This window comes from Chelon labrosus, assembly GCF_963514085.1.
Source record: "Chelon labrosus genome assembly, chromosome: 8".
Taxonomy (NCBI): domain Eukaryota; kingdom Metazoa; phylum Chordata; class Actinopteri; order Mugiliformes; family Mugilidae; genus Chelon; species Chelon labrosus.
In genome coordinates, this window is record NC_140358.1 from 13,906,343 (window position 1) to 13,918,347 (window position 12,005).

Here is a 12,005-nt window from a genome sequence, read left to right on the forward strand (position 1 = left end):
TGATACTAAAATCAAGAAGAGTCAGTCATATGCATATATTCCCTCTGTGTCTAAATCACTCAGCTAGCTTTGGTTATTCTGAGGAACACTTAGACTTCTCTTTTTACTCTGTGTCTATTCAGCTGCGTTTATTAAATTGACATGATGCGTCGTCTCTGTTCGGGTCAGTCTGAAGTTCATATTGAACAAAGATGGATGTCTAACACATTAAATTAAAATGACTGTTATTCTCCTCAGTTATTTCAAAGCAAATCATAACAGTGTTTTTCATCGTCCTCTGTTTATATCGTCCTCCTTTTCACAGTGTCTGTCTCTTTTCAGCTCCAGGACCTGAAGGACTATCCAGTCTATCCAGATCCCAGTCTGAAGGCATTCGAAGGGGCTACTCTCCGCTATGCTTCGCTCAAGCTCAAGTAATACTCAAAGACACGAGCAACATGTATATGTTTTCCTCTAGATTTGTCTGGCGAGGCCTGAGTGGTACGTTTCCTCTACTGGTGTGTAAAATGGGACTATTTGTTTTGTCTGACGTTTCTCTGCAGCCCTCCAGCCCAGCTGGAGACAGTGGATCTGGACAACACATTCTCTGATCCAGAGGCGATGGTAAGCTTGAAACAGCCACACACAGCAACAGCGTGCTTGGTAACTGTGTCTGACATAATAACTCATCATTTGCTAGGATTTTGCTGTAGATTTTACTAAAAATATATGCGGTTAATTGCTGTACTGTGCGATAGTTCGATGATGCATTTGCATTTCTGAAACTTGCATGGAGGGTTGTTTGTTTTCTCACGCACACACGACATGTGAGGTGAAGTACTGTGACAAAGCCACAGGCAGTTAGCACACACAAAGACTCCAAATTATGAGCAGGTATAGTTTATAATATGATAAATTAAAGGATTATCTGTCATAATTCCAGGGAAATATTTAATTGATTGTATTTGTGTGGTAAACTGATGCATCGATTAAAACTCTTCTGCTATTATCAAGTAACATAATATACCACCTGCAACTGATTACGTGATAACATTTACAACATTGAATGAATTAAATATGTGCTTTTCAGCAGGTGATGTACTGGTTGATAGAAGGAAGTCTCTAAGCTGTGTTTTCAGTGACGTAATGAACATGTCTCCTCTCTCGCTGTTTGCTGCAGTGCCGCTCAGTGGTTCCTTTGTGAACTGAGCTGTGGTGAATGTCAGAGTAGCCATAGTAGTTTCACCTGCCCCCCTGTGGAAGAATAGCACACAGACAGGCTCAAGCAGCAAACCTGGGACGATGAACACTGTGGAGCGCGGGAGCAGATAGATGAGAAAGCAAATGGAAGTGGAAGCTGTCTAGCCTGGTCACTTTTTGTGCTCTTATATGATATGCTAACTTGATACCAAACCCTAAAGTAACACGTGTATTTTGTTGGTCAGACGGGTGTCTTGTTTCTTGTTCTAAAATTACTAAAATTAAATTATAAAGAATGTGAAATAACTTTAAAACCCCAGTGGAAGAAAAGCTTGAGATATTCAAATATCTCCAAGGAATAGGAGACGCGCTGGGATTCAGATATGATCTTAGAATGTGTGAAAGTTTAATGAGGAAGAAGCCAAGAGAGAATAATCTGGACAGTGGAAGAGAGAGAGATAGAGAGAGAGAGAAATGATGTGTAATTTCGTGTGTGTGTGGTTGCTATGACTGTTACAGAGCTGGTGTATCACTTCTTCAGCAGAGGAGGCTCCTTGGTGTGGTTATAGAGAGAAAAAAGAGCTAAAGGGAGGCGGGGGAGAGGATGGTAGCAGCTGCTGGCCTGAGGCAGTTTACACACATAGAGACCTGCCATATTTATATTTCATATTTCATGTGTCGCCTTCCTCAGATAGTGATGATCTCTGATCATCTCACTTGTGATGGTACAGTAGTGTCAGTGCCTCTGACTGAAAAGGTAGAACTGAGCTAAAAGCGCACTGGTACCGGTGGGACTTAAAAGAAAGTTGTGGTTTATTGTTACTTAAATCTATATTTTTGAGTGTATTCATCAAGGACCGTGACTTTCAACAACAGCAGAACAAGAAACATGAACAGCCAGATGATATGCGGCTTTTAAATTAAGCCCCCAAATTACCAAAGCCTGTTTGAAACTTATAGTCACAATATTTATTGAACTCATCTGTCGCAGTAAAAATGTTCTCTTCTAGGGGGCCCTTGCAGAAATACTTTGGGAACCACTGCTCTATTTGCTCACTAAAATCTCACTTGTTATCTCGCACAAAAGGATGGCTAAAAATACTCAAACAGGAACTGAACTGAAGGTTAAAACCTGAATAGTCATTTTCTACCTTTGAAGTGAAGCGTCTCTAAAGCATGTATTCAGCGAGCCAGGGTTTCATTCATCTCATTCAGTCTCTCTCTACAGACTTTCTATAATGTTGGAGGGTTATCTTTACAAGGTAGCTGACTTGTCAGCACTGGAATTTGGGATTTGTTAAGAATTATTACTGAGAATGTAATTGAGCCAAATTTTCAGACCCTAATCAGGCATAACATTATGACCACTGACAGGAGAAGTAAACAGCACTGACCATCTTGTGATAGTTTTGCTGGGAAACCTTTGGACCAGGTATTAATATGGATGTTACTTAGACATGTAGCACCCACCTAGACCAGACCAGACACCCCCCCACCCCATAGCAATGACACTCCTTGATGGCAGCAGCCATCCCCAGCAGGATGCAGCCTGACACAGACACACACACAAAAACAGTTTAGGAACAACTCAAAAAAACATGAAGAACAGCACAAGATGATGACCTGGCCTCCAAAATCACTAGATCCCAAACTGATCAAGAATCTGTGGGATGACAGAGGCCCCTCCCCTCAACCCATAGCACCCAAAGGCCCCCACTAACAACATTGTGTTGCCAGACACCACAGGACACCCTCAGAAGGTCCATGTCCATTCTCTGATGAGAATGAGTTTGAAGGCACAAGGGAGACCTACATTATATTAGGAAGGGGGTCATAATGTTATGCCTGTTCGGTGTATCACCTACAGTATTAACATTTTCATATTTTGACGTTTTTTCTTTTTAATTGTAAAATTACACAAATATCACAACTTGTGTAGCAGAGAGTCGTTTCACAGGGTCTCAGTCAAAGGGGAGCGAGCACGGTAGAATATGAGACTGATTCACATTTACAGCCAACGTTGTAGCGTTACATCTAAAGCATTTTAAAAATATATATATATTATTTTGTGAAGCGGAAATGTAATTATGTAATTTAATTAATTGAGATTAACTCTTAGTGCAGGAGAGTAACTTTCAAACAATCATCGTGAATCCTGATAGCAAAACAAAATGTGTGTGTGTGTTTCTCAGTCCTTTCCAGTGCGGTCTCTGGGCTGGGTGGAGATGGCAGAGCAGGACCTGTGCGAGGGGAGGAGCAGTGTGGCCGTCCACCATTGTATCAGACAGCTGTCCTACTGCAGGAGGGACATACGAGACTCAGCTGGTGTCTGGGGAGAGGTCAGTGTGTCAGCACAGTCACTTTAACACAGACAGACGCTCACAATATGCACTGTACAGTATGTGTTGTGGTGGAGTGGTTTACTGAATGTTGATAAGTTCTCAGTAGACTGTCGCTTATGGTCTAATAAAAAAAAAAGGTGTGATTAAAATGGATTTTGCACCTCACTGGTGGCAACCCAGAAGATTTTGAGAGACATATATTAAAGGCAATGATCCGTTCTGTTTCACTTGTAGCTTTTCGACCTGAACTATCAGATGTTTGTTGTCCAGCTCGTGAGTCACAGCTGTGGTATATCCTCGTTTGTTGTCTTACAGGGTAAAGGGATGCTGTTGGTCCTCCAGGATCGCATGTTGACCCTCGTCGACCCGGATGACCACAGCTTGCTTCACTCTCAGCCAATCAGCAGCATCCGTGTGTGGGGAGTTGGCCGAGACCATGACAGGTAGGAGGACGTTTGTGTTTGTTGTTGTTTCTCCGCGGGTGTGCAGTATGTCTATCTGATCTCACGACTTTAGCAATTCCAAATGTGTTATTTCTTCCTGGATTGAAACGCGATCCAAACAACGACACACACGAACATGCAAATCAAACAAGCAGACACATCCTATAAATGTGCACACACACATTTTATACATAAACACAGTAAAATGCAGGTGTATGAGCTGAATCGGGACTTTTAAGCCTCATTATTATTCAGCATATTTGCACATATCGCATTCAGAACGACCATAATTGTTATTATAGCTCGATGTTTCACTGCCAGACCGAGGAATTATGGGACCCTCCGTGATTTGACAGCGTCCTAGGGTCTTAACCTTTTACTATTCAGCTGACTGTGTGCCGTGCTAAGGCACACTGAGCTCTCATTGCTATGTACCCCTCAGGGTTTCCATTAACCCACAGAGCAACCACTTCAGACGCTCGCACAAACCCTGCACACATCTGGAAACATTAGCGCTAATGTAATATGCGTGGAGTTAACATGCATGAGGCATTATGCATATTTGCCCGCGCAGATGTAAACTTAATGCACCCTTATGCCGGTGTAGGAGTGACCGTCAAGACTCACTCTGGAGACGTGTCACACAGTGATCGCACCAAGGAGGAGAGCTGTGCAGTTCAAGGAACAGTCTGGTCCTGACATGTGTAATCAGCTGTTAAGGGGTCGGGTGAAAATGGAGTTTAAAATAGCATCCGTGTAAAAGGCCTGCTCTCTCTCCACTCTCCCACGCTAGCTACCTTCTTCTCTCTACTTGTCTCCATGTCTTTCTCTCTGTCTCTCATATCCGTCTTCCTCTTCATCTTCTAAGTGCTGCCGTAGTCTCTCTCACACCGCGTTCCTCTCTCTCTCTCCCTCCCACTCTTCTTCTCTCTCCTTTTTTTCCTTCCCTCGGCGGCGACACTTCCACAACATTAGCCGTATGTGTGCGAGTGAGATAAAGAGAGGGAAAGAAGGAAAGAAAAGAAAGAAAGGAAGAAAGCCCCCCACCAACACCAACACCACCCTCTTCCGTCTCAGAGGATTGAGAAACTTTCAGCGTCTGTCCCTCTCGGCGGTAATGGATAAAGCGTGTAGCGGAAAGAAGCGGGGGGGGGGGGGTCGGCCCAGGATAGCTCTCATCCTTTATTCTCTCACTGCATGTCTTTCTCTCTGTTACAGCATTAAAGCTGCCACTCTCTCCATCCTCCTCTCCCACCAGCTCTGGTTCAGCTTGCACTCTTCTGCTCGGTTTTAGGGTCATGACTTTCGGTGTACTACAGTCCAAGTCAAAAACGGAAACATGTCCGTCTCTGCAAAACGCTCAAGTGGACATTTAAATGTAGGGCAAGACTGTCTTATCTGTTAGCGATTTAAGCGATGTATAGCATGCTTTCTTTAAATGGATATTTTTATTTAAACACAGGAGTCTCCTTCTTCCAGTGCTCCGGTCTGGTTGACTGTTCAGGAAAGGACACAGCGTTGAAGGCGGGAGCATTTTATGAGAGGGACTGCTACACTGTGACAGCGCTGTGCCTCATAATACGATGAAACAACTCTTTATTGATCCCAAAGTGAGGATATTGTCTGTGTTACAGCAGCAGAGGGAACAAAAACAGAGGAATATGTAAAATATATAATACCTCATAAGGTATTCGATGCTTGGCACCACAGTGTGTTTTTGGTGTATGCATCTAATAATTGTTTTAAGGAGAATTGTTTAACATGTAACAGAAGGATGGACTTTGAGGGGGGTTGGAATTACACAGTTCTGCCACTAGAGTGCACTGTAATCAAAGTCTGCTCATCCAGATCCAGAGGAGCTGGTGTTGACCAAACGAGCGCTCAGAAGTATGTGGACACCGCTGTCCATGTGAACTTTACGCCGACTCCACAATATGCTCTTTGTGTGGCAGTGAAATGCAGTGAAACAACTTTTTACCTCTTATTTCTTTCTGTATTTCTTTCAGTGTGAATGGCTGCTGTGTGAATTTGGGGCTTTTGCTTTGAAACTTGGATTTTATGTGACAGTATTTTTGCATTTGTCACTAGTCGTTTTGTGACTCAGTCTTGGACTGGTGCCATGACATTGAACTTGACAAAAATGTGCATGTCAGACACGTAACGGACTGAAGCCAGCAGGTGATGTCAGGGACCTGAACAAAAGGGCAACGGGAAAGGCAGAGGTGGAAGGTAGAGGATGCTGCTACGCTGAGGCCACCCTCCTCTTTGCCCTCTTCATCTTCTCTCTTTCCGTCTCCTGTCTCTTTCTGTAGCCGTCCAACTGAGGAAAATTCCCAAGTCTTGCGCTGAACGCTCTCTCTCTCCGTCAAGTTGATTCAATATGAATGAGTCCCCCTGTCTGTTAAACAGGGCGGGACGACAGGGGAGGAGGGGTTAGCGCCTGGATGAAGTCATGAAGCTATATCTGGAGCACTCAGCAAGTCTGATTGTGTTGCACGCCCCTAGTGCGCGCACACGTGTTTGCATGCGTGTGTGTGTCTGCATGTGGGCTCGAACTGATGAAGTCATAGGTCTATATCTGGAGCCCTCTGTTTGTATGTGTGTGATGGTGAATGAGTGGGCGTGCATGTGTTTACCCCCACTTCTCTGTCCCATCTTTCCGTCTGTAAAGCTCCTGTGCTATTTCCACTCTTTGTCTCCGGCACTCTTTCTGCCTCCCCTTTGTGCCATTGGCTCCGCAGCTTTGCCTCTTCTTCTTTCCGCCTCTCTTTGTTTTTTGTCCCGCCGTTGCACTTCAGCGGGGTGGAAGCCTTCCCCCTTTTTTTGTTCAGTTTCGTCAGTTTCGGCGAGCCAAGAGAGGGGGGAAACAGCAGAAGGAAGAAGATAAGGCGCTCAAGACAAACGGGGAGAGTGCATGACAGTGCTTTCGAGAGAGAGTGGGGTATAAAGCGAGCGATGGAGAGCCAGTGAGAGAGGAAGAACAGAGGCATGCTTCTCTGCTCGCACTGAGCGGGACGCAGCAAGACCTCGCAGGAGACACTCCGGACCAGGCGAGCAGAGCAAGGGACGCCGACTGAAGAGGAAGCTTGGAAGAGAGGGAAGGTGTAGTGGAAGGAAAGGGAGGAGAGAAGCAGGGGGAGGGGAAGAGAAGAGAAAGAGGAGAAGAAGGAAAGAAGGGGGGAAGAAACCCAAGAGGATTAAAAAAAAAAAAAAAAAAAGGATAAGAAAAAAAAAGAGAGAGGAGGCAGACAGGAGAAGAGATTTACCCCGGGTTACCGCGGCGAAGGGGCTGCAGCAATGTCACCGTGGCAAAGGAGCTAACGAGGCAGGGAGGTAGTTGTCTGTAACGGGGCGAGGATGCCAGACTGTGTGAGTACTCTATTTCATTCAGTCCTCCATCCATCCATCCATCCATTTCCTAAATGTCATCCGTTGCCGCCTCTCTTCCTAACCCGACACCCCCTTTCTCTAACTGCTCTGTTTGAGTAGAGGACACAACACGTTTCCTGCACGCACTTTTATTCAATTTTTTTCACTCATTTACTTTCCGACCTCCGGCTGTGTTTCACTTCAAGCTGTGTGCATTGATCTTCTGCCTCTCTCTCCCTCTCTCTCTCCCTCTCTCTCTCTCACTGTCTGACTGGCCATCAGTTGTAGGGATGCAGGGTATCGGCATCAGGTTTGCAGCCGGAGTCACTGAGACAAGAGATGCAAGATGCTCAGGGAATCAGATAAGAAAAGAAAAAAAAAGGTTAAAGTTAAAAAAAAAAAAGAAGAAGGGGGTGAAGTAAGGAAAGGAGGGATTGAGGGAAAACAGGATTAAAGGGTTTGGATGTGCTGCAGGGATCTTTCAGAGTCTGTGTGTCACAGGAGCTGCTTAATATTGCACTTGGTTGACGTGCGAGTCTTCTGCAGTGCTAAAATATTACTATTTTTGACACAAGCATCTTGCGCTGCTCCGTTGAATGTGTTCGAGCGAGGTTGCATGTGAAGGTATGTGTGTGTGTTTGCGTGTGTGTGCATGATAAATGCTAGTGTGCAGAATGCATATGTGGAGTTTCCCTCCCTCTCCCTCTCTCTCTCTCTTCTATAAAAAGAAGAGAAGGAGGAGGAGGAGGAGGAGGAGAGGAGAGGAGGATGAGGGATGAGCAGGGAAACACTAAGCGAAGAACAAAAAGTGAAATGATTTACGACATCAGGGAGGCCGCTCCTGCTTGTTTTCTTCTCGTCATCGGCATGTGACGCTTATTGAGGTTGAGGCAACGCCGTGGAAATTGAGATGTACGTTTTTTTTTAGCCTGTGCCTTTGTGTTGGCTAATGTCTGTGTGTTCAAGTAAATGAATGTAACCTTTTTTTTTTTTTTTTTTTTCCCCCGCAAATGGCCCAACAGCAGATGCACGCAGAAACGCACAGCAACACACTCGTACAAACGCACACTTATTCCACATTTCATTCATATTCATTAGTGGGCAGCAGTGAGACCCTGTTCCCTCCACCACTCACTTAATTCCCCCCCTTCCACTGCTGACCTTCTGTGGACAGAGAAGAGAAGAGAAGAGAAGAGAAGAGAAGAGAAGAGAAGAGACACACGAGCCTTGAGTATCATGAATTTTTTAATGCTGAAAACCCTCTTGCAATCGTCTCCATTTATGTCATTGAAGTGAGATTGGCTCGTGGCAGCCACCCCTCACGTCCTTCCACTCGCAAGGCCCCCCCCCCCCCGGTACGACCGCGGCTCATTTGCTGATGTCAAAGCCCTCGTGGCCTTAATTAACATGCAAGGACCTCGTGACGGCCCGCAGGGACGGAGGCCGAACACCTAGACCCACTCGATACATGCCAGAGTGATTGATGGCCTCTCCTCCCCACTCGCCGCTCTGATTTGAGACCCACACCGACGTCTCTCTTTCACTGCAAGTCATCGCTCCTTCACGTCAGCTCCTTCCATTTACCCACAATCCATCACTCCCACTTCGCCACACGCATTCGCACGGCTCCCGTCAGGGTGTGTTCCCCCCAACCTCCCAGACACACCCATCCTCTAAAGAGTCATTACGAAGGTGGAAGACGTCCTTCCTTTCTCTCCGGCCAAGATGTCAAATGTCAGACGAACTCGCGCAGAATAACAAACAAAAACCTTAAAAAAACATCTTTTCTCTTACATTTCCCTTCCTGTCCAGTCTTCTCTCTCTCTCTATCTCTCTCTCACACATTAGCATTGTTAGGCACACCTGCTATAATCCTTGTCTTCCTGACAGATTACTCCCTGTGTTCCTCCTATAGATTCCCTCCCTTTGCCCCAGCAGCCAATAAATCTCCCCTCGATAAAACCCTCTCCGGTCCTGGCCGCGGCGGGCAGAGAGGCGGAGATGGGTGATGCTGATGCTCGCTGATCATACAAGGCTGATCACAGCAGGACACTGGTGCAGCCACTGTCTGCCTGTGGCCCTCCCACTTACTCCGACTACAGACAGCAACTGTGGCTGCTGCTTGAGCTGAATACATTTAAATACTTGAGGCCTTCATGTCGGCTTTTGATCAGGTTTTCAGTGGGCCGACTGCCAACATGTCCGCGAGGATAAATATTAGATGACAGAGATCGTGAATTAACCTCTCAGACCTCTCATCACATTTTAGTGAAATGAATGACAGAGACTATTTTATGATGCAACTTGAAGTGGTAAAAGTGGCTTAATGCTGGTTAGCTGAAAATGGCAGCTGCTAAGCTTTTAAGGCAAATGAAGAAACCTTTTTGTGTGTCTTTTTTCACTTTTTAGTCGGTGGCCCTTTATCCAATGATCTGTGAAGGACGAAGTATAGTTTTAACTACTTTGGAACTGTCAAAGCATTTAATTGTTGAATCGAAACAGAACGAAATTCCCAATCCTTCCTTAATTTCCTGATTATCCATAATGTTTTCATCTAAAACACTGACTTCTAATCATCACCTTCAAAGGTCACATCTTTAAATCCTTTCAGTCAAAAACTAATTATTCTCTGTCAAGTCTGTATTTTTAACATATAATAGATCTGTTCACCCAAACTGTGAAACGTATCTCATTGTGAGGGCGTCTAGCTCCACAGATTTTTTCGTCTGCAGTAATTAAAAGCGGCAGATGTCGTTTGATTAACGGCGATCCCAAAAATTTTATAAATATGTAAAATGAATCAGAAACACTTTGTTCTACAAATTATCTGCAACTATATAACACTTTTATAACCGTAGCGGTACTCAAAGGGATTCACCGTGTTTCTCATTCGCTCATTCACACACACACACAAACCAACAGAGGCGGAGCTGCAAGGTGCTCGTCTGCCTTGAGGTTCAGTGTCTTGCCCAAGGACACTTCAGCATGTGGCGGGACCATGGATCAAACTGCTAACCTTGCAAATTAATGAACAACCTGCTCTACCACCTGAGCCACCCTAACGATATCCATAGAGCATTGTTCCTTAAAAAAAATAGCTATCTGCACGTTAGTGAGCAAGAAGACAGCATATTATTTTGTGATTTTGGCGCACATACCCTTTAAAGAAGTCAGTATATCCCCCCTAGAGAGAGGAGAGGCTGCACATTTTTGTACTGTATGTGCAGAAAACATGGCACATGCAGCTAATTAGGTTACATGCAAACTGTATGATCCAAACTGCACTGAGAGTAGAGCTTGGAATAACTCCACGCTAACTCGAGATCAAATCCCCCCACTCTGCCACACACACACACACATTAGTAAAATACATGAATGGAGGCGTCTTACTGGAGTGACATCTCACTGAAGCTTTTGTAGAGAATACTGGCGCTTATGTAGAAAAAACACAGAGGCGCACACGCTCCCACACACACACACACACATGCTGAAGAGCAGTGTGATGTATAAATGATCAAGAGCACAGAGAACAGCAGGACATCAGGCCCCCCCACCACCGTCCCTCATTCCCCACACAGACACACTCCGTGTCTTACCATCTCGCCCGCCCACCTATCTCTGCTCCTAAATAGGTAATGAAAAATGACGAGTGTTGACACTTGGGTGCTGTGTGTGTGCATGTGTGTGTGTGTGTGCTTCCTCTGCATGTTGCCCCTCCCTCTCTGGTTTGCCTAGCTGCCAAAACGAACGCTTGGAACTGGGTCACAAAGCCGCGTCAACATAAACCGGGGTCGCGCCTGTTTCTCCCTTTCAGTAAATCACCCGTCTTCCGCCATCAGCTTTGTAAATCTGGGAGTTTTCTTAGAAATAATGCAGAAGTACAGAGGATGCATCAAATGGAGGCGTAGCTGCTGTAAACAACATCAGCTGTCTGCCCAAATCTCACAGGCGGCATCGTGTGCCGCGCACGCCGCTTAATACACCGTAGACAGCCGTTTTATTTTTATTTCGACTTGATTTTGTCCTAGTTCTCTGCTGCCTGTGGCGATATTAGTGATCGTGTGCCTCTGACTGTGTGTCTGTGAGTGTGTACGTGTGGATGAAGAGACAGGGAGAATATGTCATGTGATGTAGTGGTGATGCAGGGGGGGGGGGGGGGGGGGGGGCTCTCCTCTGGCCCCCGGTGCTCATTTTGCTGCTCATCTTGGTGCTGTAAACAAGTTTACGGCCTAGAAAGGTAATTACGTACAGACATTTTACATTAGGTCTTGCTAATGGCTGTGGGCCATGACTAATTCACCAGGTCGCAGAGGGGTTTACCCTGTTCACTCGTCACACAGGCTTTAAGTACCGCAGTGCCACTGTGCATGGATGGTGCTGCTCTGGTTAGCTCCAAATTAGTTCCAAAAATCTTCTTTCTGTAAGGTTTGTCTTTATGCATAGGAAATATATAGGAAATAGGTTTATTTGGAAGAAGGCTGATAGTACTTTTACTTTGTTGACTTTCTGGGATATGATTAGATAAGCATAAAGACTGGAACCAGGTTTCATTTTAAGTCCCCCATTAAACAACAAGAAACTGTAGCAAAGTAATACCAAGACATATTTACGCTAATGACTGGATTGACAGAGAGTCAAGTATTGTCAAGTTCATTTCTGTAAGCCTGTTCAA

General features: G+C 45.2%; 1 protein-coding gene across 2 annotated transcripts in view; it reads left to right on the forward strand.

The window, feature by feature from the left end:
• Positions 1–12,005, forward strand: part of LOC311492003 (amyloid beta precursor protein binding family B member 2-like) — a 36,373-nt gene that overhangs the window by 6,020 nt on the left and 18,348 nt on the right. For both annotated transcript variants that reach the window (XM_084550118.1, XM_084550117.1), the window contains exons 5-8: positions 322–413; positions 543–603; positions 3,372–3,518; positions 3,837–3,964. In XM_084550118.1, coding sequence (XP_084406244.1) covers positions 322–413; positions 543–603; positions 3,372–3,518; positions 3,837–3,964 — 428 coding nt within the window. The remainder of the gene's footprint in view (positions 1–321; positions 414–542; positions 604–3,371; positions 3,519–3,836; positions 3,965–12,005) is intronic.